Consider the following 27,529-nt stretch of genomic DNA (forward strand, 5'->3'; position numbering starts at 1 on the left):
GTAGACTGTGTCGGCCTTGGGACTTTGTCATCTGTTCCATGTGCCACTAATCACTCGTGTAGCAAAGAGACAAGAAGCAGAAGTTTTACAAGATTTGATTTATTAACTATGATACAGATCACATAAGGCCTTGCTTCATACACCATTCCCATTGAGACAAATTACCATAATGACAGTTTTTTTTGTTTAATGTTATCTTTTCATTTTACAGTACTTTTTTTCATTTTTTCTCCCACCCACCTCCCCACCCCCCATTACTCCTTAATATTTTTTCTTATCATCTCTTAAATAGTGAGAGTGGTGGAGCCCTCTTCCTTGTTCGGGAAGAAATCATGCACTATACTGGGCTGGTCTCTCAATAGTTCACAAAGAAATTGTTAAAAAAAAAAAATGCTTTGTATTTTTTTAATTATTAAAATAAAACGTAAAAAGAAACTTTTTTTTCTATCACCACTGACTAAAGGGCAACATGTTAGACCCCCTAACATACCAATAAACAACCATTTGAATATAGTTTTGCTTGTTTCTCATTTTAACTTAACAGACATCTGTCACCATTGTTGCAGAAAAAAAGAAAAGAAAAAGAAAAGCAATGCAGCCACATATTATCGCTGAACCAAAGTCACATTTTTAATTCAATTGTTGTTCTAAACTGTCACTTTGCTTCCCATCTCTCCCTCGACCCTTTTTTCCACAGTCTTTGGCTGCCTCACAGTCAGTTCAGTATTAACACATTGATATACACAGGGAACGCCACTGGCTGGCGTTCACACACAAGTACCAGTGGTCACCCCTCCTTCCTCCCTCTGTCTCCCAAATAATGATCCCATTCACCCGTTCGCTGCCTGTCTTCCCTCCCTCTCACTCTCCCCCATCTCTCTCACACTTTCTCTGAGGATCAGTGTGTGTAATCTGGACGAGCTAACAGGGTTAAACAGCGGGGTAATGACCACAAGGAGAAGTGCATTCCTCTCCTTCATGTTTATTTGGATCACGCTGGTGTCTGGCTGTCTGCCGAGCACAGTTTGCTAGCATGTTAGCTCAAACCCACCCACCCAAACACACACTCATAATTCCTCTATCCTCTGATCAATCACACACACGCACACACAAGGTAAATAGGTAGTGTAGACTTATAAAAGCCCCTTTAAGAGTTCAGTGATTGGTTAAAAGGTTTTTTTTCCTTTTGGGCAGAGAGGACAGTCTGGGGAGACATGGAGAGATGCAATTCAGTGTCAAACAGAATAAGTGACCTTGGTGAGCATCTGCTGAACATTTAGACGCATAAGTTTACGTGCGCACACACTTTCTCGAGCTCACAAAAACACATGTGCACACACACACACAGACACACATTTCTGCTACGATCTGGGTTCAGCAATTCTCCTCGAGCCCCATCTCACTGGTTTCTACGGTAACAGCAGGCTGGGCTGAGGAATTCTGTGATGCTCTGTTCCAGTCATGCAGATGGATGAATGGACTGTCTGTTCTGTCTGCTGTCTCTCCCAGACCCAACTGTCTCTCTTAGACTAGGAATGACTAGGAGATGCGGCAACATAACAGTGACAGCAGGGGGGGGGGGGGGGGGGGGTTCTGGTGTAGTGGTTGCAAATTATATTTAGTTTCCACAGAGAGCAGGTTTCAGTCTCCTTTCCAGAGGCATTAAACAGTGTCCTAAGAGGACAGCGTGCTGAGGCCTGGAGCAGTGGTTACTAATCATTTTCAACAATAAAAAAGCTGCCCCTCTCAACCGTCAAAGCTTGAGCCTTGCTTCTAGCGCTTACTTTCTGGCACGCAATGCTACATTGTGCCTTGCGAAGCCATAGTGAAGTCTTCATTTCCTTCCACTCAAATATGGCGTCTTGTAAGTGGCATGCACGCCTTTATAAAGGGTTGAGTGCTTTGGTGAAGTGGAAACTAACGAGACAGAGAGGCAATTTTATTCTATGCATGTCTAATCAACTGCATTGTAACCGCATGTGGCTACAGGGCCTTGCTCTATATATGCCCAATTGATTTGTACCAGATTTAAAAATGCTGCTGTCTTTTTATTTACACTCTTACAATTTGAGAGCTCTAACGGTAATTTGACCTGACATACAGTGATGAATAATCTTAACAATTGCACCTATAAGAGAATGTGACGCTACAAAAACCACAGCAGGAAAATGGTGCTACGCCCATGCAGTAGTGGAAGTGAGGTTATGGCCACAATTCCCATTTTTAACTCTAGATGTCAGTGGTGTGCTCCCAGAGAGAGAGAGAGGGGGAGAGAGAGAGGGGGAGAGAGAGAGAGAGAGAGAGAGAGAGAGAGAGAGAGAGAGAGAGAGAGAGAGAGAGAAAGAAAGAAAGAGAGAGAGAGAGTAGGGTGGACTGACAATAAAGTGAATAAACGGTGGCTGTCATGTCATGGCAGCTGCAATTTAAAATGTGCCTTCAAAGTGCTCAGAAAAGTGCTTTTTGAACAAGGTCCTTACTATGGAAACTGCAGCACCGACTCACTTGTAAAACCACCACAGCATGAAAGGAGCAACATGACACATGAAGATCCAACACTGGAATTATTCCTACTATCTGCCTAATACAGGGAAATATAGGTCAAACAAAAAGGTATGGATACATGCGCACACAGACAGATACACAGTCACACAGACACTTACACACAAGGCCACTTATTGAGTGATAGGCCTCGGGTTTCTCTGTGTTTCCCAAGATTTTGTCAGGATAAAAAACGATATGGGACAATATGAATGTCAAATTTGTAGACCAATTAAAATCTCCACTTTTTAAGCTGATATCTTCTTCTTTTTTTATAAAGACAGGGCAAGAGAGAGAGAGAGAGAGAGAGAGAGAGAGAGAGAGAGAGAGAGAGAGAGAGAGAGAGAGAGAGAGAGAGAGAGAGAGATAGAGAGAGAGAGAGAGAGAGAGAAAGAGAGAGAGGCAAGAAAACAGGAGACTGGGAGGAGCCATCCCAGAATGCAAAGGGTGTGAGAGTTCCCATAATCCTTTGCTCCAATTTGGTGCCTAATGGATCCGGTCGGTTGAGGTTTTTTTTTTTAGCACCTGGTTTACTGCCTCAACTGAAACTGATTTTGCCTGCATGCGTGTGTCGCTGCGTGAGGGGTTGATAGATAGGAATGTGTGTGTCAAGAGGACAGAACGTCCTGTTGGGTGAGTATTGACACGTGTTTCTTGCTTAAGTTTTCCGTACAGTGGTGAAATCAACAAACGTGTTCAGGACTCGAACTCTGCTCCACTTTGTCCCAGCCACAGCCTCACAGTTAGGTACAGTAGGTGGGTGGCATTGAAAAAACCTGCACCGGTCGGTCACCAAAATTCCCAGAACAATTAGAGCCTAAGGGATTGAGGAGTGTTTGTCAGAGGCACACTGGCCACTGGGTGTTTTTGTCAAGTGTTTGTGTGTGTGTGTGTGGTAAGTTTCTGAGTCCCTCCCTGAGTCCCTTTAACAGTTACTGGCAACATCTCACTCATTAGTGTGCTTGTGTGTAGGTTCTCTATAAGGCAAGGAGGGCAGGTCTGGATGAAGTGCGACAGAGAGACAAATGGGTAAAGTGGCGAGGAGGGAGAGAGATCATACTGCCAGTTCAGAAGCTATTCAGTGTTCCCCTTTTCTGCCTTGTGTGTGTCCATTTTTCTAAAAGCAACAGAGGCTCAAATGTCCCCTTCTTCTCCCATATATGTAGGCTTCTCCCTGTACATACTGCATCCCACTCAAACTCTCCCAACTTCTCTTCCTACCTCCTGTTCTCGTTTCAATTATCTTCTTCGATTCCTTCACAAACTTCAAAATCTCTTAGTGTAAACCCTTAAATATCTCTGAATCTCGTTATCCATCTTCTTCAGGTTCGTTTTTTTTTTCGCCCGTTCCCTTTCACTTGATCCCTGGTTCACAGCGTGTGTTGTTCCGTAGGGGGGTGATGGGGGTGCAGGGAGGGCGGCAGCAGTGCTGGGATCGGGGACTGGGGAGTAGCAGGTGGGGAGTGGGGTGGGGACTGATGTTGATGGTGGAGGTGGTGGTGATGGTGGTGGTGGTGGTGGATAGGAGGGCCGTAGTGTGGAATGACCGGAGGGGTGGCTGGGAGGACATAGGGAGTCGGGGACGGAGTCGGCGAGGATGAGTAGCCTCCAGCCATGCAGGAGTAGGCCGAGGTTCCTCCTCCCGAGGAGAGCGTAGAGGTGGGGGAGCCGGGGAGGCCGTCGGCCAGAGGCTGATTGTAGAAGAAGTAGGTGCACTGGTGGATGAAGCTCTCGATGATTGTCTGGTAGGTGCGCGTGGCAGTCAGGGCATCCATGGTGGTGAAGTCTGGTCTCATCAGTGTGGGCCAGAAGCAGATGGACAGGTTCTCACTGGTCATTAGGTTCAACTTGTTGTTCTGGCTCACCCTGCACACCACAAAAAAAACAAAAAATAAAATGAATTGGCCACAAACCTCCACCTCATTTTTACCAGACATTTGACATTGGTCACATAATCAAATTACAGCAAAGGTTTTTGCTCCTCATATGGCATAAAATAGGCTATTAAAACAGCTGAAATGGTCTGAAACTAACAGTTATTTTCATTACTGATTAATGCTTAATTTTAAAATAATTTAACAAGATTTTTCTTACATCCATGCTCGTGATTATGTCACTCAATGCTAATGCTAACATGCCCTCAATGTTAGCATGCTGATGTTTAGTTGTATTGTGTTAGCATACTAACATTTGCTTATACGTATTAAACACAAATTATAGCTAATGTTTGGCAGGTATTTGGTCATAAACCAAAGCAATGAATACATTTTATTTTGACTACATTTTAGATAGACCCATCATTAAAGGTTATGGTTGTAGTGTAGACGTGCATGTGAGCTGTTCAATCAAAGTGTGAGATATCATTCTTAAGATAGTTTAATTTGAAGGCGGTAAAAGTATCTTTCATTTGACAATAATGAAAAAAATAAAAATAAACATTGTTTCTCTTATTCCTTTTATCATGTTGTAACCACTCAGATTTAACTTGGGGCCTCCTGGGGGTCCTGTCCTACAGGTTGGGAACTAACTCTGTACTATAGTTTGAATTGACTTTACTGTTTTCCTGGCATCAACTTACAAATGGAGACAAAAAAAATAAACACTGCATTAACACGGATCATGACTCAACCTTTGTAAAAGCTCTATTCTGTTAGTGTGCTAGTCTCGGTGATGTCACCGCTAGGTCACTTGACTGGGTGACCGGCAGTGTAGTCAGCATGGCTGTCAGAGGGCGACTATGACCCTGTCATTCACTTACTTGCTCAAGTGGCTGATGACATATTTGAAGACCTCGTAATTCTCCCTGGGGAAGCGGCGCAGAATGTCCTTCATCGTCTGGAAGCGCTGCTCGCGATCGTTGATCTCTGAATGGCGGCAGAGAGAGACGAGAGAGGTTAGAGGAGGGTGGAAAGTGGCTGAAAGGGAATCTGTGGAAAAGATGTCAGGGGAAGATGAGTTGGGCCAGGGGGGGCATTCAATGGAGAAGAGGAGAGTTTGGAGAGCATAGTGAAAGCAATTGGATTTAGCTCTCAAAAAAATCAGTGCAGGACACAGTGATTTCATCCTACAACAGTATGAGTTTCACAGATCCCAGTCAAGAAAACACACACACACACACACACACACACACACACACACACACACACACACACACACACACACACACACACACACACACACACACACACACACACACACACACACACACACACACACACACACACACACACACACACACACACACACACACACACACACACACACACACACACACACACACACACACACACACACACACACACACACACACACACACACACACACAGTGTTAAGCCTGATGGCAGCAAGGAGTGAGTCAGAAAAGCTGACGTCACCAGCTAACACAGTCCTTCCTGTGTGTATGTGAGCGAAACAGCAAGCAGCACTGGGAACAGCAGATGTTCCCCTCCACATCACAAACATGATTTACAATCAGAGAATTTGAGTTTGTATTCCCACAATGAGGTCAGCGTGTATCAAAAACACATTTTGAGGCTTGATGTCTTAACACAGACCCATTTGTTCCTGCTGTACATCCGTGATCGGTAATCAAAACATAACTTCCTACAGCTTATTTAAAGTAACGTCACCATGACAATATGCACTAAAATCCACCCGCCCGGATTTTTCTGTATCCTTCTTTTTCTCCACCTCTCAGTCTGACAGCAAGAAAGCTCAATTTCTGAAAACGGCAAGCGCAATTTGCTATTTTCAACCGAATGAAGGCTTTCTTGTCTCTAAACTTCTGTTTTCAGTCTCTTCTGTTCCTCTATTGTGGTACAGACTGCAGAAGCTTTATCAGTTCTCTGTCACGGCTGAAAAGTCTCGCCGGGGCCGTTGAAGAAAAAAAAACGTACACACATACGCACACACATGGACGCAAAGCTTGGTGAGTGACAGCCGCCGTGCAGCCCGGGGGTAAATCTCTCTAGCCCGATGCAAGACTAAGCTATGCCTTAAATCTCCATTCGACAGATTACAAGACACAAAGAGAAAAAGAGAGGCTGTGGAGGGTGCAGGAGCACCCTCGTTTATCTTAACATATGACTTGTTTTCTCAAGACTTCATCCAGACCCTGTTATCCACAGTGCACCTGCATCCCTCTGCTATGTGCAATCATCCTCACATCCTCCTTCCCGAAGCATTAAATATTCTCTCCTCCATCCCTTTTCCCCCTCCATTCGCCATTTTCCTCACCGAGTGGCAAATCCAATTCTCCCCATGGATGGATTTGGATTGCAAGAGTTGTGCTTGTTAGGTTAAAGAAAAGTTACAAAGAAGGGAAAGGGCTTTAAGGCAAAATCCCATACACCTCAGGTTTATTATGCAAAGCAGAACTGTCCCCCCACACCCCTGTGCCCCATGTCCCCCTCACACCGGAGCTCAAAGACTTACTGAAGGCCTCCACCAGCTCTCCCTGCATGTTGTAGGGCACCAGAGGCTCAGGTAGCTCAGAGAAGAAGGCCTTCATGGCTCCAGCTACTGTGTTCATGGTGAAGTCTTTCTCCACAAGATCCAGGTTGTGGTCTGGGGAAAAATAAACACACATATCACATACTGTACGTATATACATCACACTTTTATGTATACAGTAAATAAGAGGTTAGGTGGCTTTTTGGAAATGTGAGTGTGAGAGATTTTGCTATTCTGTTTATACCAGAGGCACACGTTTTTATTCAAGGTCCAACTAGGAATTGTACATAAGGGTAGCTGTCTGGAACAATGCTAATAGAAATTGTATTAACATGAATAAAAGGTTAACAAAAGGTTGAAAACATGTCTCATCTGTTCTGCCTGCCTAGACTTTAAATTTAATATTTTTTGTTTTTTGTGTTAAGTATTTTTGAGTACAATTAAAGGACCACATAGAGTGATTTTTCTGATTGTTATTATTAGTAGTAGTAGTATTAGCAGTATTATATTGTCTATCATATAACTGAACTAAAACTGCACATATTCAATACAACAGCATGGTGGCCTGATAAATAATGGACATTTATATAAGTTTTGCATCAAAGTGATTTAGCCTAGTTTCACCTGTAATTGTCTTGTCCCATTGGCTGGAGGCTCAAAATGATTCAATGCAGGGTTTCAACCCTGATTACCTAAGTTGGATTTAACCTCAACCAGGCGTGGACGCACACACACACACATACACACCATCTTGCTCTGCTATCTATCTCAGGAGCGACATGCTTCATTAACCAAACCAATCTGGAGGTAATTAACTGCCCACAGCAGATAGAAACACGCATGGAGAAACACATTGAGAGCACTTGTACACGCACACATGTGGGCATGCACACGCATTCAGGAGCAGGTAGAAGATTGAGAAGGCAGCTCTATAGACTAAAAGGAAGCAAGGGCCAATTCCATCCGTAGAATTAATGCTCCCTGGCTAATTAAGGGGATCCAGGCTTCTTATAGATAGAAGCAGACATATGCACACAAACACATCTTTTTGTGGCCTTTTCTTCACACCCAGCTTGTAAGCGTACAGCTGAAGCACGAAGCTGAGCATGTGTACACATGTACACATGTACATGTGAGTACTGTAACATACCTTGGTCAAATTGCCGCTGCATGCTCTCCATCTCCGCCTTGTTTCCGCTGACCCTGTAGATGCCCTCTGTGCTCAATCCTAGAAGAGGGAGAGAAAAAAATAGATAAAGAAAGAAATAAAGAGAGAGAGAGAGAGGAGAGAGAGAGAGAGAGAGAGAGAGAGAGAGAGAGAGAGAGAGAGAGAGAGAGAGAAAGAGAGAAAGAGAGAAGAGAAGAGAAAGAGAGAGAGAGAGAGAGAGAGAGAGAGAGAGAGAGAGAGAGAGAGAGAGAGAGAAGGAATGCAATTAGCTTATTTTCATGTGTTAAAGTATTTATAGTTGCTGGTCAATCGCAACAAAGGCCTCTTTGAAATATCACTTTGTGTTGTAGATGCACTCTGAAGGGCTGAAAAAAGTAGAGCTACCGCAGGCTGCTCTAATGGCCTCTTCCTATGTCATCTTACATCTAAACACACTATTAGCACTATTTATTAAACCTGTAAAGCGCTCCTGCAGGCCCGCTAAGAGCCCACTGGTGCACTGTGACAAGCTGAGGCTCTCTTAGGAGCCACACACTTTAAATGACTTGAACTGGCACTTTTCCTTTCACACTAACTTCATTATTAGGTGGATTCTGGATGTGTGGCACCAGGGCCACAACGAGGTTTGTGGCAGAAAATGGAGGAAAAGTACTAACGCTAAAATCTGCAGGTTTGAGCTCCTAAAATATATTTTTTTTTCTAGCCTGAAAACAGACAATATTGCTGCACTCATGTTTCATTTGCTCTGGCAGGTGCATCTGGCTTTTCTCCCATTCAGACCGATTTCTAACAGCTTGAGATCTGAGGAGCCAATCACAACCATTTCCCTCATATTGGGCGGGTTTGAAGACTATGACTAGCAGCGTTACAGTCTGCAGATCCCCCCAGCACAGGTTCAATTGTCAAACTAGGCAACGTTGATCAAATATGAATCAAGATTCTGTTACTGTTTTTTTGGCCTAAAATGTTTTCAGAAACACATTTTAGTGTACTGTTTAGCTGTAATTTGAGGAAGTTTGTGACCTGGTTTGTCATTGTTTTGCTGCTTCAAAACAGAGCAAGCCCCAAGCACATCCGTTTATTTGCTGTGATTGGTTGTAAATTCATCAAATTGCGTCCAGAGGCATTTTGGTCTGCAACGTTATTACAGCGTGATCACACTGTGCTTTTGGCCGCGGCCAAAACCGTTTTTCAGCTAAAGTCTAGTACCTTTAAGTAGTGTGAGCGCACCCGCTCCGCGCTCAACTGGGGCCAGCTGGCCCTCCACGGCCCGCTTGAAATAGGTGGGCTTTAGCGGAGCCGTTTGCACATGTACGAGCACGAGCGTGCGCACGTGTACGCCGCACGAGCACGAGCACGAGCCCTACGGCAGTAGCGTTATGTCCGCCTGTTCGGACATGTAAATAGAAGGACGGACCATGCGCGGACATTTAACAACAACAACAATGGCGGTGAAAGGTTCATGTTGGTGTGATGCGGAGGTGGAGTGTTTACTGCAGATTTGGTCGGATGAAAATATTCAAAAACAGTCGACAAGACGCACAAAAACTCAGAGGTCTATGAAAGATTTGTAAACAAAGCCACACACACGCGATCAATGCGTGTGACGTGTTACGGCTTGAAGGCGTATGGACAGCAAGAAGCATTGGCCGAGGCCCAGGTAGTGTGAGTACAAACGGGGCTTGGGGCGCGGGGGAGAGGGAGGGGGGACAAGTACCCTAAAGTCCGGGTCGTGGTCCGGGAGACAGTGTGATCCACGCCCTTAGATAACACCCCTTGGAAATTGAAATTGAACTGAGAGGTTCCAGACTAATACCGTTACTGTGAATTAGTCTGGTGATTGATTCTCTATTTGATTTCTATTTTGAGGGGCAAAATTTACCCAATGACCAATGCAGCAGTTTTTGATATTTAAGATCTGGAAATATCGGGTGTAAAATCTGTGGCACCGTTTTAACTGAAAACACAGATAAGGAGACTCCTGCACAGGGTTATAGACAATTTTGGCCCATCTAATAGTTCAGACAACAAAAACACTTGACAGCAATAAAAAAAACATTGCAGCATATTATGAGATGTCTATAAAAGGTGACTTAACAAGAACTCCCCATTCACCACTTTAACAATACAAGGCAAAAACTCTGTAATGCAACAGTTTGCTATTTATCACACAAATCTGCCTCCCTGTTTCCTCACCTTCTGCTTGAATATGTATTTTCCAGTCTTTTAATGGCTCCCAGCAGGTGCAGTCGAGTATGATATGACTGAAGCCGCCAATTAAATAGTTATTAAGAAGGCCTGTTGATTGTATTTTCTGTTTACAGCAATAATCCATCCTGTTATAATTTAAAAATCAAATAAAGTTGACAGTTTTAACCACTAACCCTGCATTGATCTTTTATAACTCTTGGAGGCCTTTTTAATTCAATAACTGATCTTTTTGTGGATCCGACAATCACTGACTTATAACTAAGCTGGTATTTCCTCACATGCTGTATACTTCTCATTTTATAGGGGGAAAAAGCACAATAGCAGTTTCAAAACATATCTAGCTCAGCAACGTAAAAATAATTGTATAAAACATATCTTTGAAAGCCCATCATCGTTTCTTATTTAGCTTATAATATCACGTATATTCGTCTTACTAAATACTCTGAATTGAATAGTGGGGATGCAATTTGCAGTAGGCTTAGTAAATATAACCTTTAGTCTTGTATTTTTGCAATACAGACTTGGAAAACACAAGCAGCCAAGTCAAAAGGGGACAGCAAGGGCGCATGGATAGCTGCTGTGAGAGTTCATTAATATATTTTCCAATTTATATAAGATAAGATTCCGCCTCCCACCCTTGAAATTCTCTGTTGGTTCACATTTTGGAGGGAGTAAAGGAGATAGGGAGTGGCAGAAAAAGAGGGTTATATAGAGAGAGGCAGGGAGGAAATGGGAGAGCTCTCAGTCAAGGCATACAGCATCGATCTCCTCCCTCTACCAATCAATTATCCACAAAAGCTTTTCTAGCCAGATACTAGGAAAACACGGATGGGAGGAGAGATAGGGAGAGGGGAGTAGCATAGCATTGGTGGTGGGGGAGAGAGAGAGATACGGGGCGAAACAGGACAAGCACCCAAGTATGAGAAAGATAGTGGTGGGGAAGTGTGAGGACGAATAGGAGAGAGGGCCAGAAGTGATGAAAGAGAGAATGAGAAAAAATAAAGAGATTAAGATAAGGAGGGATATATAGAGGCCTGGGAAATGTGTTTCAAACAACACAACACATCAAAGATGGAGTGTGTGGGAGAAAAGAATGGAAAAGGTGCCACAAAGCATTGGGAGTCCGCGGGAGTGGATAAAGAGGGTGAATAGTAGAGTTTTACAATGATAGAAACGACTAAAGGTGAGTTCTCTAAAACGGACAACAGCAACCTCTTCCTCCGGGGTCAAACAAAGCACCAGCACTTCCTGGGGTCAAAGTAAATATGAGTGCTTCCTGTGGCAAACAAATGTTTTTCTGTATCCTCTAACAATGTGTTCTTTAGTCCTGTTAGAAAATAACTTTTCATTCTTTTTAGCCGTTGCCAATTTACTCTACAGTTCATACTGTATCAGGACAGACAAAGCATTACTTTTATAAGCTTCTCGAGCCTATTTCAGTATTAGAAACCTAAAAATACAACCATCTATTTTGCCCTTGCAGCATCTTACTGTCTGACAACACTCCAGCTGATCCCACATCAGCACAGACGCCAGTGGCTGGTTTCATAGTTCACCATGAAAACAGGCAGCTGGCTGGGTGCTGCCCTTTACGTCGCTATGGAGGCTCCTACGGCCAGCAGATATGCCCAGCGCACATGCTAACGCACATTCATCACCCTTGCACCCGTGAGCAAAACACACTGCGGAGACCATACCGAGAGAAAAGCCAGAGCTGAGGACAGATAACAGCAGTCAAAATGGATTGATTTTTATATAGCTGCTTTTCTACAAACTCAGAAGGCACGAAAATAACACAAAATACCACATCTACTCCTATTATTCTCAGGGACAAAGGGAGTGAGCTAGGGAACACAATTAAGAGAAGCAACAAAGAAATAAGACTTTTGAATAGAAAAACAAGTTTTTCTTTGGTGCTTTGTGTGTATCGCAAAAATACGCCTGAAAAACATTGAAATACCCAATTGCTCTGTTTGAGGGTAAAAAAATAGGGTTTTATCACAGACCAAGGTCATCAGTCAGCATTAACACACGACTGTAAGAGGATGATGACAGTATAAAGGCAGGAACGCTGGGTTTCTTTTGTGAGTATATTTGAGGGAAAGGGGAAGGATGTAGGTCGAAGCTGCAGGTCCACGGTCACCTCACAACATCACTCATTATCAGCTCACAGTATAGTGACAAACAGTGTCAGCGCTGTATGGTAATTTCCCATGAGTGCCATTATACTCTCAGATTGTAGACGCAGATACAGATAAATAAAGTCTGACTTAAGGCGACTACAATTGCAACTAAATAGGACATTGTAACTCATTTCCCCTCGTAGCTGTAGTAAGTCCCTGCGTGGGTGTGCCATTCTGCACCACATGTGTAAGTATGTAAACTAAGCATTCCTATGCGTTTAATCTTATTGGTTCTGACTGTGAGATGTATGAGGCTACACACATGCATACACATATGAATAACACAGGGGGCAAGCTAAACGCACACAGAAAAGAGCTGAGCCCAAACATTCTTCTAATTTCATACCTTGTGATATTGATCAGACAGACCACCCCCACACCACCGCGAAAACACACCCAAACACACACACACAAAGTATGCCGACAAGTGGAAGGAGAGAAAGCAATGGAGAAGGAGGAGGAGGAGAAAGAGATGTAGGGGATAGCAGGAGAAAAGAAAAAAAAGTGCAGTGAATTGAGAGAGGTGACGATAAGACAGGCAGAGAAATAGAAATATGGGTTAGGAAGAAGATGAAAGAAATCAAATCTGACAAGTGAAGGTACTCATGGAGACAGTGGGAGAGGGATGACTCGGTCGAGAGGAAGCAGTAGAGAAACAAGGGCACAGGAGGAGAGGAGGGAACAGAGGATTAGGTGAAATGCTAGAGGAGGGTAAGAGGTGGAAAACATCCTCACGTATGCACACATTGTTGTGTATATAAAACACATATTCAACCAGTTTTGACTCCTTCATCCAGAACTAAGTGCTGTGACTGCTCCAGTTAACACCTGAACAGGGGGAGGTGAAATCTAACGTGATGCCTTGTTATCTAGAGCTTTGCCCCTATACTCCTACACAGAGGAGGGTGGAGGATGTTTTGTACGGCCGCAGTAATCCACAAATACAGATTCTTTAATCAGGACAGAGATTACAGTGGAATGCATTGTCAGTAAGCAACAGCAATGTTTTGGCAAATTCACATGCAACTCACTTTATGGAAGGTAAAAGACAACTTGAGCAACGAATGGGCACATTATCGCAAACATTTCTTGGACATATAATAAAGTTTCCTTTTAAAGAAACATTAAAATTCAAGTATCAGCACAGTAACTACCACTGGCATCACGTCCTCTGTATTTTTCTACGGCTGTTTTGGGGGATTTAGCAAACTCTGGGGAGTTTACAGTTAAAGAACATTTTGTAAGGCTGATTCCAGTTTAACCAGTTTAAATTAATTAATGAATAAATAATTCAGTATTTTTCCATCACAATGTTATTCCTGGCAGCATGGAAAGAGAGAGATTTGAAACAGCTTTTAGACCTCTATATTGAAAATCTAAATAGTCACGCTTTATTTTACGGGTCTGTAATAACTTGATTATTATGTTGTAAATTTCCTGTTGAGAAAAAAACAGTATGTAATCTGAGGGTATAGGTAAAATGGACATATATTTTAGGTAGAAGCAGTTAGTTGTGTTGAATTTATTTTCAGAGGAATTTCAGAGCATTTGCATTGCATTTGGATAAATCTTGCAAAAAATACTATTAAACAGCTAAATAAAGAATAAAAAAATGGTAGTGGAGGGGTGGGAGACTGATTCATGACTTCAATACCTAAAATAATGTTTGGCCCAGCCAAGAGTAGAGAAAAATATGTATACATACATATCAACCCTGAACTAAGTCGCTTCTGGTTTAGTGTACCAGCGGGTGGCAGACTGAGAGCGAGCTGGTAGTCCTGGGGCAGTGGGGCACCAGAACAGCCTAGCAGGGGGTATGGCATCTGGGCAACAGGGTTGCATGGTTAAGAGCATCTGTGCTCCCAGTACTCCCAGGGAGAAGAGGAGGTGAGGGGGTGTATGGATGATTGGTGTCAACAGCCTGAAACCCTGCACAGACTCTATAATCCACATCAAATTCAAGGTTATTCTGAACAGATGAGAGTACTTCAGATAAAGTACCAAGAACCATTCTAACACTATACTCCGTGACAAACTTTCTTGTTGCTTATAATCCCCCTTGGTTTTTCTCATCATCACATTGATCTCAATGAGACTCTGATGACTCATTTTAAGTTAGCACAACAGTAATCAGTTTTTTTATTTGAACCAGTTTGCATTTAAGTAATATGCATATAAAAAAAGGAACCGGCTTCACCCATGGATCTAATCACACCTCATATTACTTTACTTTTATGAGACAACCATTTAGGTTATCAAAAAGTAAGTTCATACCGCAACTTGGTTCACGTTTCTTGAGGTGCCCACCTATAAAGCCCACAGCTCAGCAAAGCACTGCCGTTTATAAAACCTTGACAAAGAATGAGGGAGACATAAAAGAAAGCTGAGACGCACACGCACGTAGACACAAAGGCTGCGTGTGGTTTAAGGAGGACCACACAATCATCATGGTGACGGAAACCACAGTAGGTAACAACCCCACCAGGGAGGAGGATTAGGATAAGGAAAAAATATAGGGAAATAGAAAAAAAGAGAGCTCAAAGGAGACAGGTTTAGGATATGCAGAGGCAAAATGGATCCTTTGAAATAACTTCAAAACACTTAAGTGACTGAAAACAAACAGCTTGCATCAGATCAGATGTCGTTAAGCTCTTTATTATGTAAAATAAAACAGTTTTTCACCTGTTGTTTCAATGAAACGGATGCACTTCTCAATGAAGACTGGGATCGGCCTCTCAGGAGTGACCACGGTGGCCAGTGGCATACCGAAGTAGTTGCTCTCGATGGGTTTTGAGATGGAGTGCCTGGGTTTAGGTCGTGGTTTCTGGTAGAACAAAAATTGAAAAGGAAAGAAGAGATAAGTGGGAGCACTCAGAGACAAAATGGAACATTAATTGAGCGCTGCTGACTGACATAGACACACATTTCAAAAATGACACAGAGCCTTGGGGCATTGTTCTTGACATGACTTGATTTAGGTGGAAAAGACCATGACCTTACTTTAAAGTTTTTATGCAAGTATCAGCTTGAGCAACATATATAAGTTTCTCCCAGTCCCAGCCTGGTCAGATGCGTACATGAACTGGTGAAGCCTCTTGGAAGAGAGGTGAAACGTCTTTCTAAACAAATAACCAAGTCCAGTTGCTTTTGACTGAAATTGCTTTGAGGATAACATAAGTCTCTTCATCCTTGCCCTCCTTCCTTCAGCATTCTGCGTTTCCCTTTCCCTCTACTGCACAGCAGCTCTCGGATAATCAAACTCTCCTATTCATTGTTTAATTACTGTCTAGCTCTTGTACTTCTCCTGTTAAGAGACCTCTAAGGCACTCCTGCAACATTCTCTGCTTGCCTATGTATGGCTGAAGCATCATCAGCAGTAATTGTACTGCACTTTAATGGTGTTCAGAGGGGATGTTTTGAAGGCCCCTGAGGCCTGGATCTCTAGTAAGTCTGCCAGCCCCCTGAGGCTCTGTCCTGGCAGGCTGGGTGGTGAGGCAGGGATGCATGGTTGGCTAGGCACAGACTGTGGGAGCAGTGCAGGCCTGACAGACAGACACAGGAAAGGTGCAGAGGAGTGCTCATTAGAGGAGGAGTCCGCCGTGCCCTCTGCTCCAGATACTGGCCTCACTGCACACCACCAAACATTTTCGATAGCATGTATATACACACTCACTCACAGCAGTATTCAAGGAAACAAGGACGGAACCACTAATTAGGACTGAGCGGATCAACACAGGCTCACCTGGAATTCATGCTTGTTGTTCGGAAAATTAGTGAATTTATTCTGTTGTTAATCTACGTTGTCTTTCAACCGGCTTTCATTACCACCTAAAAGAGCATGACCAATGCATCTGCAGCCCAATATTATTGGGGGATATGTGATTATTACAGGTAAAACATTATCAGCGAGTGTGTTATGCCATACCTGACCGATGGGAAAGTAAATCAATTCATTTTTGCCTCTCCAAACTGGCATGGTTATCGTCACCAGATGGATAAGTATTTCATAGCACACCTCTTCAAAAAATCTGAACCATCTCTCTAAAATGAATTAACTGTTTTTTACAGCTAAAATTCAAAATAACTTATATTTTAATGATGTTTAACATCCAAAACGTAGTTATATTTACTGTTCTGATCAGCGCTGTCATAATAAATCCTGTTGTTCAACAGCAATAATCATATTCTTCTGAAGTATTGATATGGGCATAGGCCTCAAAGATCCAATAACTTCCACCGTCTTCTATCTAGGGTGTTTTTCTAATATAAACTGTAGAAAAAGGGCACTGTCACTACTTCCCCAGTGTACTGGATGCTTAAGTGTCAGGAAAACAAAGTGTCAAAAATAACTCGATAACACTGACCGGCTTAGTGGAAGAGTCTGCACTTCATTCAGCAAAGCCCCTGAGATGGTGATGAAACAAATCCATCTAGGTGAAATCATGGCAGATTTTCCCAGCAAGTTCTATTATGAGAACCAAATGAGAAAATTCCTAACTAGAATTCCTTCACCTATCACTCCCAGCTAACTCCCCTGCCCGATCCCCCCGTGACGCTCCCTTTCTCGACAGACAGACATCCTTACACATGTGGCTACCAGTGGAACATCTGCGCACACGTGTGAAGCGCACAAAACACCCACATGAGGCTCTAATTGAATTAAAAGGGTAAGTAATAATAGACGTGACGCTACAAGACAACAGCCTCTGTGATGGTTGAGAGCTGGGCTGTCATAAGTCACTGCCAGCTTGGTTTTTAGCTCTGAGTAGAGGCTCATAATTTATTTGTGTCCCATCACACTGACTGCGTTGTAGATCTGTGGCCTATCTCAGTTTAGCAGACTGTCTCTGTACCCCCCTCCTCTCTTCCACCCACTTTTCTCTTTCACTGTCTTCTCCCCCTGCAGTTTTGCCTTCTGGCCACTCCTTTTAGTTGCTGACTGAGACAGGATATGTTGCCAGCACTGAGAAGACAAAACAGACCTCCACCACAAAAGACAAGCAAAACACATCCTTAATAATAACATACATACACCATGGTGAGCGTTAACATACACAGCGTGCTGTAGGATGTTGAAAAACAAAGCCGAAATACAATTTATTTTTATTTTTTTTAATCCAGTTTTATCTTAACCCCTATTTCTCTCAGGCTCCATTTCATTTTCTTTCTGTGGCTGGTTGCATTTTTTCCCTTTTCTTTGGTTGTCTCCCTCTCTTTTATTTCTTGTATAAGGACACTAGACTGGAACTAGGTGACTGTGGAATTTGAAGCATTCCTCTTGCTGGCTGAGGAGGTTTGAAAAAAGCTGCAGGAGAAAGAGAGAGGAAATGTTTCCTGCCTCTCTGAGGGAGGGCGGGCAGGACAGAGACATAGTTGGTCATTGCCTGAGGTAAAGGGGTTTTTAAAACAGGCTCAGAGTCTAGTTTAAATTATTTGTTCCTACCCGTCACAACTCAAAGTGGTAGACAGTACCCTGAGGCTCTGACTAGGAAAGTGTTTACACTGCATAAATCCAAACCTTCACCCTAAAACCAACTGGAAATCGGACTGTTAACCCTGATGCGCCACTAACAGGAGGGCTGGTTCTATACCAACCTAGAGTCCCTGCTACATCGCATTTCCCTGAAATGACCAAATAACTCAATAGCATGCCAGTTGTCCTGAGGGGGTTTCAGGCTTCAGCAGATTGAAAATGGACTCTTATCTTTGAGACAGCTGCTTAGAAAACAGGTGATGGAACTTGATCACTTTGTTACAACCACAATTAAGCCATAATGACCTTTAATGTGGATATCCAGATCCCAGAACTGCTGCAGGGCACAAATCAGAGGCTCTCATTAGAGTAATGATGACGACACCAATCTAAATTCTGCTGGCTTCAATTTTCCTGGGGATTTGTTTTGGAACAAGGCTAAGACGTGTCATGTGATACTTTATTGATACCACACCCGCCCCCAAAGAACAGGGTCAGAGCACAGGGTCGAGTAAAAGCTACAGGAGCTTGTATACTTGCTAACATGCGGCTTGAACTGTGCTGCCCAAGTCATTGGCAGTCTGTCCTTGCACACTTTTTCAGAAAGACGAATGCCATTGATTACATAATGTACAAGTCAGTTAGCGCATAAAGGAAATAACGTGTTTTAGGCAGTTAGGAGCTATGTGAGAAGACTGCCTTCATCCAGGTACTTTGACATCACAGCTGAGTGTGTGAAAACTTTAAACCTCCCCCTCCTGTTTCACCACACTGATAGCCATGGTAATTATCAAAGATGCACAACATACACAGCTGTAAGTCCTATTCAGCTGACATGTCTGTACCATCAACCCATGTGTGTCAATGAACAGCATACCCGACTGATCATTTTTACCTTACTAAATGCCTATGATACGTATGAGAGATATGCACGGAAACAGTAGACAGAGGATAGCGAGATATGGGGAAAAACATAATGGTGGGGGGGGGGGCTGTACTGGGAGACTGAAAGCAAGGGAGCATCGAAAGCTGTAATGAAAGTGGAGAATATTGAGTCTTAACAAGCTGACAAGCCTTTGTACGTAGAACAGTAAACAACACTGCCTTAACTTGATGACACTCAGTGATCACTAACAGCAAATGAACTGAAAATAAGTTGTAAACAATGCTCAGCCGTACTACTAGCAAGGCTAAAACCAAGGTGAATGCACAATCCTTTTTTGTAAACTATAATTTAAGAGTTAAGGACTCCTGTGCTGAGACTCTCTCACATTCTTTTGCGTGTTAGTACTCTTTCCTGAACAGCAGGGTTGTTCACAGCTAATTAGTTGAAATATAACTGTTTGAATTCCTCCTCATGCACCACTACAGTGAGAAGTGTAAGACGGGTGGTGATGCTTTCAAAATCTTGCTGAAATAAAATGTTAAACATCATCGTGCCAGCTCTTATAAAATGTGAAACCTGATGCAACCAGACATACACATGAGCACAAACAGATAAAATAACACAGTAGTGTATACTGTGGCTCTGTGCCTATTCATTAAGGGTTTCTAACTTCTGGTATAGAAGTTTAGTGACTGGAGTTTGTCTCTTTTTCCTCTGATTATCTGGCTAGTTTAAAGAGCCCCCACAGAGCAGTCAGGGTAAAGTATAGCAGACCTGCTTTCAGACAAACTCCTACAGTATGGAATTGTTTCACTGAGCTAAGCTGCAGAGAATAGAAAGATGAAACTCATTAGTTATTCCTTGAATTAAGTGATTCACCAAAGCAAACAGGGTTGAATCTCCGCTAACTTACTGCACCGGGGATTACGGACATTTATTCCATTCTGTCCAAACAAATACATGTGTATGTATACTGCAGACAAAGCTTTCCACTATTAAAAACCACTGACACTACTTTTACTTACGAGGCCATGGTACCTTTCAGTTAGAAGGTTATTTTTAAACTTTGTTTGAGAAAAGTCAATATTTCAAAATGACTTGGGGATTTACCTGGTCAATGTTCCAAAATAAATATGGAGAATTTTGGAATAACACTTGTTAACTGCTGTATTGGGGATGGATAATCACCTTCTTAATTTAAGACATAACACTTTGTTTTAGTGTATGTAACCCATACATCACTGCACAAACACTTACCTTTGCATTTCTGCGTAGGCTCTTGAGAATATTTCTTCTTTTGGGGTCCTCAATCTCCTCGATGGAGTTGTCCTTTTGTGCTCCTCCCTCATCCTGGCTAGCCTTGGGTGGACCCCCCATCTCATCATCACTGCCTATAGAGAAGCTTGTTCTAAAACTGCTGAACTTGCCAAGGCGCTTGGATCGGTCTCTGTAAAGCTTAGGCTTTACTCCAATGGCAGACAACTTTCTCCTTCGCTCCAGTGAGCTGCTATCAGCCTCACTGTCTGACCCATTCCCTCCAGCACTCCCGTTGGAATGACCTTTGTTGGCGTTACGTATGGTGATAATCTTGCCCTGTGTGCTGTCATGAGGGACAGAATAAATATTTTCCTCTTCTGTGGGTCGAGGTTTGCTCACAGCATCCATGGGCTCTGCATAGTCTGAGGGGTCATAACCACCATCGCTACCTGGAGCCCAGGTGACAGCTTGGGGCAAGGAACGGCGGTTGGTGCCACTCTGCTGGTCCATGTAGGGGCCGAGGTTAACCTTACGGACAGGCTTGGGCTTCACTTGAGGAGGAACTTTGTTGTTCAGCTTACTCTCAAAGGTACTAAGCTCAGAAATGACAGAGAACGTATCACTTGAATCCAGATCTGGCAGCTTGAAGCCTCCCAGGTGGGAGCTGAGACTGCCATCCTCCCTCAGAGTAGGGTAAGGTGGTGATGGGTCGATATCATCCTCTGAGTCCATAAGAATGTTAACAGGACTAGGAGAGCCACAGCGAGGGCTGATGCTCTCATTGGTACATGCCTCAGCCACATTGTCATACATGTGTGTGGCCTCCACAATTGTGCGCTTCTCCACTGCCTCTTTGAGGAAGGATTGGAAAAGGTCGATCTTATGAAGCCCCCCTACTACCCCACCATGTCCACATATTACTGTGTTAAACCTGGCCTCTATTTCATGGGCCAGTTCCTCTCCCTGACTGACCTGCTCCTTAGCTGACTCTGAGTCTGACAGCTCCATCTGGCTTTCCCCTACTGCTAGCAACTGGACTGGGATGATGTCTTGGACCTCACATAGGAAAGCACATAACGTTTCCATAGAGGCCTTGCGGCGAGCAGAGTAAACCGCAATGTAGCCGTGGACCAACTTGGTCTTGCGGAGGGAGAATGAGGAATGAAAGGAGAGCAGTGACAGCTCGATATTCTGCCTCTGACCTCCTATACTGAGTTCCAGCAGAACAGAAGTGCCACTGCTGAGGCTGGCTGCAGGACGACAATGCTGGGGCAACAGGAAGGGAGCAAGGAGCTGGTCTATGTCGTACGTGTCTCCACACATCAGGCACATGACTATCCTCAAGTCTGCCTCTAGCATCGGCTGAGATTGAGAGTCTCTGAAGGTAGAGGATGGAGGGGGTAAGGGAGGGGAGCTGCTCCCTATGCTCCTCCGTGATTCTAAAAGGCCCTTTAGCATCTGGTTGATCTGCCTTTCATTGACATTGCGACCGTAGCCCATGCCTGGAGAGGCTGGGTCTAGGTAGGCACACTGCAGCTTTCCAGCCACCTGCTGCCCTTGTTGGATAAGAGTCTGCGCTGTCTCTCCCCCAATATCCCCAATGGATCCTACCCCTCGCTTGGTGACCAGAAGGAGGGACAGCGGGAGTTGGGCCAAGCTGTTTTCCCTTTCCCTTCTGCTTATAGTTGACTCCCTAAGCTTCTCTAAACTCTCGACAACATAAGAGAGGGATTCCTTTGAGTTGTACAAACACAGACAACCATGGGGTGTAAAGGTTGGTGTGTGGAATGAGTTAACTGGCAGGCGTACATTGCCCTCTATGGGACGAAGGGCTAACTCATACATCTTGCCATCTAACACGTACCGGTCGTCACTGGTGCACAAGGCCCTTATCTCATTCGCCATCTCTCTGGCTAGCCCATCTTTCCCTAGGATGACAAGATTTATCCGTTCAGCCCTCCCCAAATCCAGTCTTGAACTATCTGATGATGAGTAGCGGGTAGGGAATCTGGAGGCTAGTATCTGCTCTATCTTACTGTCAACACAGTGGGGGCTGTTGGGACATGTGTCCTTTGTGGGGTGGTACACGAAGTGGATATGTTTCAATACGAGAGCATCCCTTTCCGCCTGCAGCTTCTGCAGGGCTTTAAACCTTTGCTCTTCACCCAACACCTCCTGAATAGCTCCCATTTTCTCTTTACTTGGCTTTGCATCCACTTCCAGCTCATAAAAGAGCTCAGAGTATTCAAGAAGCAGTTCCTGAAAGTCCTCTTTGGCTCGATCAATGATTTCCTTCTGGTGTTTGTTGTAGATATCCAAATATTCAGCCTCATCCAGCCACTGGTAGAAGTCTTCATTCATGATGAAGCTTCGGGCCTCCTCCCAGGGTTTCCCTGGTGTGATGAAAGGAGAGACACTTAGCTTCTCCTTGAATTCCCATCTCATCTCAGCCCGTCTGCGCTCATTCCTTAGCTGCTCCAGATGGGTCTCATAGATAGCTTCAGCTGCGGGGGTCTCCAGGAGGTCCTGGGGGATTCGATCGTCCTCCATTTTATCAATGTGGGGTGTGGTCTCCCAAGGGGTGTCATCTAGCACCACAAACCATTGGGAGAAATCTCTCTTTGTCTCCAGGACTTTCTGAACTCCAGACCAGCTCAGATGGTCTATCTCATCCAACTCTGGTAACAGTACAGACAGGGCTTGTGGTAGAGTACTTAGATAGGCCTTCCTACGTTTCTCTATATGCTCTTGTTTAAGTCTATGCACATGCTGCTGGAAGAGCTTCTTGGCTTTAGCTGTCCCCTCAAGGAAAACATAGTCCTTGTACTCAGGGGCAGACTGCATGCGGCGACTGACAGCTGGCCATGTCTCATTGTGGTTCTTCACAATTCGGTTGACCAGCCACTCATAGCGGTCTTTGGCTGAGGCAATTTGTTGACTCTGCTGTTTCAGTGCCTCAAAGTAAGGGATGATTTTGGGCTTTCCCCTACCCTTGTCTATTAGCTGAACCAGTGTAAGAAAGGCTAGGTCAACATTGACATTAGAGCGTGCTGATGTTTCTACCACCTGTAGGTTCTTCTTGGCTAGGGCAAAGGTGTGTGAGTCTTTAATATAGCGCTCAACTCCTTCGTCACATTTGGTGAGAACCAGTACCACAGGTTTCTTCGTTTTGGCTAGCTGGTTGTACAGGTTGGTAACAAACTTCATCTGGTCCTCAAAGCTACGGTTCATTCCCCTGCTAACATCCACACAGAGTAAGAAGCCATCCACCATAAGCTTGCCTTCAGGCATCTGTTTCTGCTCAAAGTCCTGCTCCAGCCCCAGCTGATCTGTGCAAAAGTACATCAGCTTCTCAGCTGAAGCCAACTTGTTAGAAGCTGCCCTCTTGATGTAAGGCTGGAGTGCCGTGCTTCGATGTGGCTGGAACGTCTGATCATCAATAAACTCTGTCTGCTCCACCACATTCGTACGGCATTCAGGCCCCTCCTCCATTGTCCGCCCCGCCTCTCCCCAGAACAGGAAATGGTCATTGTTCACAACACGGCCTCCAAAGTCACTAGTGCTGAGAACGGAGGTGTGGTCTAGGTGGAAGTCGTCTGCACTGGGCCGGACAAAGCGGTTACACAGGCAAGACTTGCCCACACCACATTGGCCTTTCTCCTTCTCTGTGCCGGACAGCCCAACCACGACCAGGTTATAGGTGGGTGTCCGGACATCTTGCTTTTTGGCCATCATCATCGCTGGCAGAGGCTCATCCTGCCATTCTGGCCGCTAGCTCTAAGGAGAGGAAAAGGCTGCCAGGAGGGTTTCCATGCAAGAGGAGCTCACTGGGCTGGGGTTTGGTCCTGCATGGGAGAGAGGGAGAGGGGATATAATTAATATAGAGAAATACAGAAAACAAAAATATTCCGATCACAGGCTTTATTATTAGAGCGCTATTGTGACTCTTTTCTAAACTCCTACAGCGTGCCTATGTGCTGTTAATAACGGTTAATCTGTGATCCTATTTCTCCACTGAATGTTTCCTAAAAAGATTGAGGTCAGTGGCAAAGGTGCTGGAATGCTGCACATTACTTAACCCAGCTGTAGCAGAGTAAAAGGCAAGTTTTCCCCATTTAACTCAATTAACTTTTTTTTTTACTGGCACGACTGCACTGCTAACAATGGTGCCTTCCACATTTCATCCCTGTATTCGTTGAGACTATGTATGTGTTTTGGTTTATTATCCAACATCTAACAGTATGGTTAGTTTTCTCATTGCTAGCAGCAGTTGAATAAAGTGGTGTGGAGTTTCACTATCTCAGAAAACAGACACATGAATGTGCACACAAACACATGCACACTTGCACCACCACACACTTGTGAAAACAGGCACACTAAGCTCCCTGCACCCCAAATGAAAGACACACACAAGAAGATGAAAGCAGATAAGTGTTCCAGAGCTAAAGTTACTAATTGGCCAACTAGGGAAAGCCATCTGCATTTTAAAAGGCTGCACTGCCTATTGGCTGACTAGTCTCCATCAAAAACATGTTTTCCTACATTTCTCACTGTACAGCAGCACTCTCCAAACAGATCAGAGTTGATTGATGTACCATCACACCATCTCTACTGCCTCAACATATTTACCTACAGTACAGTGCAATACAACAAATTTGTGCTGTGCTGTCAAGGAATAGGACATAAAAACATATATATAGGCTTAGTTGGCCAATCTCAGTATCCTTTATTCCATCAATAGATCTGACCTAAAAAAAAAAATAATGAGAGAGAGAACGAGGGATGCTCTTTATTGAATGTCCCTCTTTGACAGCACAATTTGTAAGGAACAAAAAACGTCCACGACAGCCAACACACAGACTTGCAGTACGAGACCACCCCCTCCATGTCATAACTATGGAGTTAATGTAGTAAAACAGACATTAAAACCACTATTAATCATGAATAGCTCTTTTGACAGAGAGCACAAAAGCAGACACAGACAAAGCCTTTACTGCTGCTGAATTGAGTTTGTCAGAAAACAGAGAACTGTGGATGTGCAAAGATGAACTTCAAACACCAACGCTGCTACACGGGGGGGAGTAAAAGAAAGCGGTAGGAATTTACTACAGTGGAAACCACTGTAGATAAAAAGCAACCATACACCTGTTGTGTATCGACTACTGCATATACTGTACATTCCTGAGTTTTGCTTGAAAGCTGAGTGCCAATAATCAAAGTTCAAAGCTGACAGTTATGGCAAAGCCATAAACTCCTGAGTCCCACTTAAGAAAATTTTAATCAGACCGCCCTACTGCTGCACCAGGTGTATTACCAAGTGCCAGCAGAAAAAAAGAATCAGTATCAAAAAGAATGTCTTGTGTTTTGATATTTATAGAAGCAACATACATGAAAAATGTATCAAGGCACCCAGATATAGACTCAGACTCTGTGTGTTGTGCTGAGCCAGACTTGCTGGTGGGTAGATTTCAAATAAGTTTATGACCTGTGAATTATGGTTAATTCATAGGCTTCTCTTTCCAGACTCTCTTGGAAGTATGTTTACTACGTGTGTGTGCGTGTGCGTGTTTGTGTGTCATTTCTTGTCTGCGTATGTGAGTGCAGTGCACACCAACTGATTTATATTGTGTGTGCACCAGCTTGTCTATGATCACTCAATAAATCCAGTTGGAAAACATGGCAGTATATACAGCCCTGACTAGATGAGAAGAACGGCAGGTGTGATGTCTACAGAAATGGAGTCAGCAGGTTAAAGGCGCAACTGTATCCTGACCTAGTCATGTTCACATTACAGAGCAGACAGCCTCAACTATAATCAGTCAAAAAAAACAACCATGACCTGATGCCCCTGGATATGGTCCAATGGCTAAACAACAGAACACGTATCCAGTTGGTTAATCAGAATTTGTTACGTTCGGTATCTACATGATCCCTCCTGTCCTATACACTAGCGGGTTTACAGGCACAAAAAATGTAATGTAAAATCCATCTGTGTACGTGTAGAAAAGCCAATTTATCAACAGTTCATGAATCATTTTAATTTAGTGCTATTACAATTATATGCAAAATATGTAATTTACTGTGTTCTAAACTATATAGATTTCCTTTTGGGGATAAACCAAAGGGGATTTCAGGTAGGTTTATGAGCTCTGCTACTGCAAAGGTTGCTGTGAACTGCATCTCTACACAGACTGAACTGTTGTGACACGCTCGAAGTAGCTGCCTACTGAGCTGACAGAGGGTGTTACATACAGATAAGTATGGAGGCCCTGGTGCAGACCCACATTTGCACAAATGTCCTATATAAGTTTTCACTTGAAAGTACACACACAGACTACTGTTTTATGCTATGCAAAACCATGGTGATGAGCGTGTCATGTGTGAAGTATTTCATGTTTGTGACCAGTTGTGAGAATGTCTGGATTAAGTAATATCAAACACTGCTAAAGTCCCTATGGACCTGGATGTTAGCCAGGCTCAACGCTCTTACAGATGTACTGCTAACAACTGCTTCACTGACCCCACCCATCTTTTTCTAAGAATGTTTCTGTGTGTACCATGAATGTGAATCTACAAAGTTCAAAAGCAATTTGTGACAGTTAACTAACGTAGTAACTGTGATAGAGTGCAGGTTAGCGTGTGTGTGTGTATGAGAGAGAGAAAAAGATAATAACCAAAAAAGGAAAAACGAATAAAAGAGGAATAATGCAGTTCTTTTTTCCCCGGTTATGTCCCAGCAATTGTGCGAGGAGTAAACGGACAGCTCAGAATTCAGTTTTAAGCGATTGAAGTATGCATTGGTTTAAAACCTAGCAGCAGCGGATAATGGCAGAAAATAAAACGCGTCATGAGACCGACTGCTGTGCCTTAGCCAAACTGACGGAAACATAGAATTTACAGTATGACATTACAACTGCACATTTCAGCTTGTTTCAACAGCCTGTCTATTGACATCTAAGTGCAGCATTTTATACACAATAGATCTATTATTTTAGGGAATGCATTCTCTTTTTCCGCAGACCTTTAAAAAGACACCACTGCTTGAGCTAAACTAGCCTTAGTGCAGCAGTCCTGTTGTAGAGCACTCAGAGAGCAAGTCTCCCAGTGCACCCCGAGGCCAGGTGTCTGGTGCGCATGTCTGGCCACATACCACTGTCTCGAGGCCCAGGGCTGTTGAGGGCTGACTGAGGCAGAGATAGGTTAGGGCCCTGAAACATGAGGGTAAGCAGAAAAGAAGAGGGAGAGAGAGTAGTAAGGAGTGGAAGGCATTAGGGGGTGGAGACAGAGAGTGGGAAGTTAGTGCACACAGAGAGGACGGGGGTATATAGAAGAATGAGTATGAGGGGAAGGGGAGATAGATC

General features: G+C 43.8%; 1 protein-coding gene across 1 annotated transcript in view; it reads right to left on the bottom strand.

The window, feature by feature from the left end:
- Positions 1-263: 263 nt before the first annotated feature.
- Positions 264-27,529, bottom strand: part of arhgap35a (Rho GTPase activating protein 35a) — a 59,504-nt gene continuing 32,238 nt past the window's right edge. Inside the window, exons 2-7 of the mRNA XM_083913833.1 lie at positions 20,169-24,013; positions 15,235-15,376; positions 8,141-8,218; positions 6,973-7,104; positions 5,297-5,402; positions 264-4,404 (exon numbers count right to left, since the gene is read on the bottom strand). Of these exons, the coding sequence (XP_083769959.1) occupies positions 3,909-4,404; positions 5,297-5,402; positions 6,973-7,104; positions 8,141-8,218; positions 15,235-15,376; positions 20,169-23,906 (4,692 nt within the window). The 5' untranslated portion in view covers positions 23,907-24,013 and the 3' untranslated portion in view covers positions 264-3,908. The remainder of the gene's footprint in view (positions 4,405-5,296; positions 5,403-6,972; positions 7,105-8,140; positions 8,219-15,234; positions 15,377-20,168; positions 24,014-27,529) is intronic.

Source organism: Echiichthys vipera (genome assembly GCF_963691815.1).
Source record: "Echiichthys vipera genome assembly, chromosome: 5".
NCBI lineage: Eukaryota > Metazoa > Chordata > Actinopteri > Perciformes > Trachinidae > Echiichthys > Echiichthys vipera.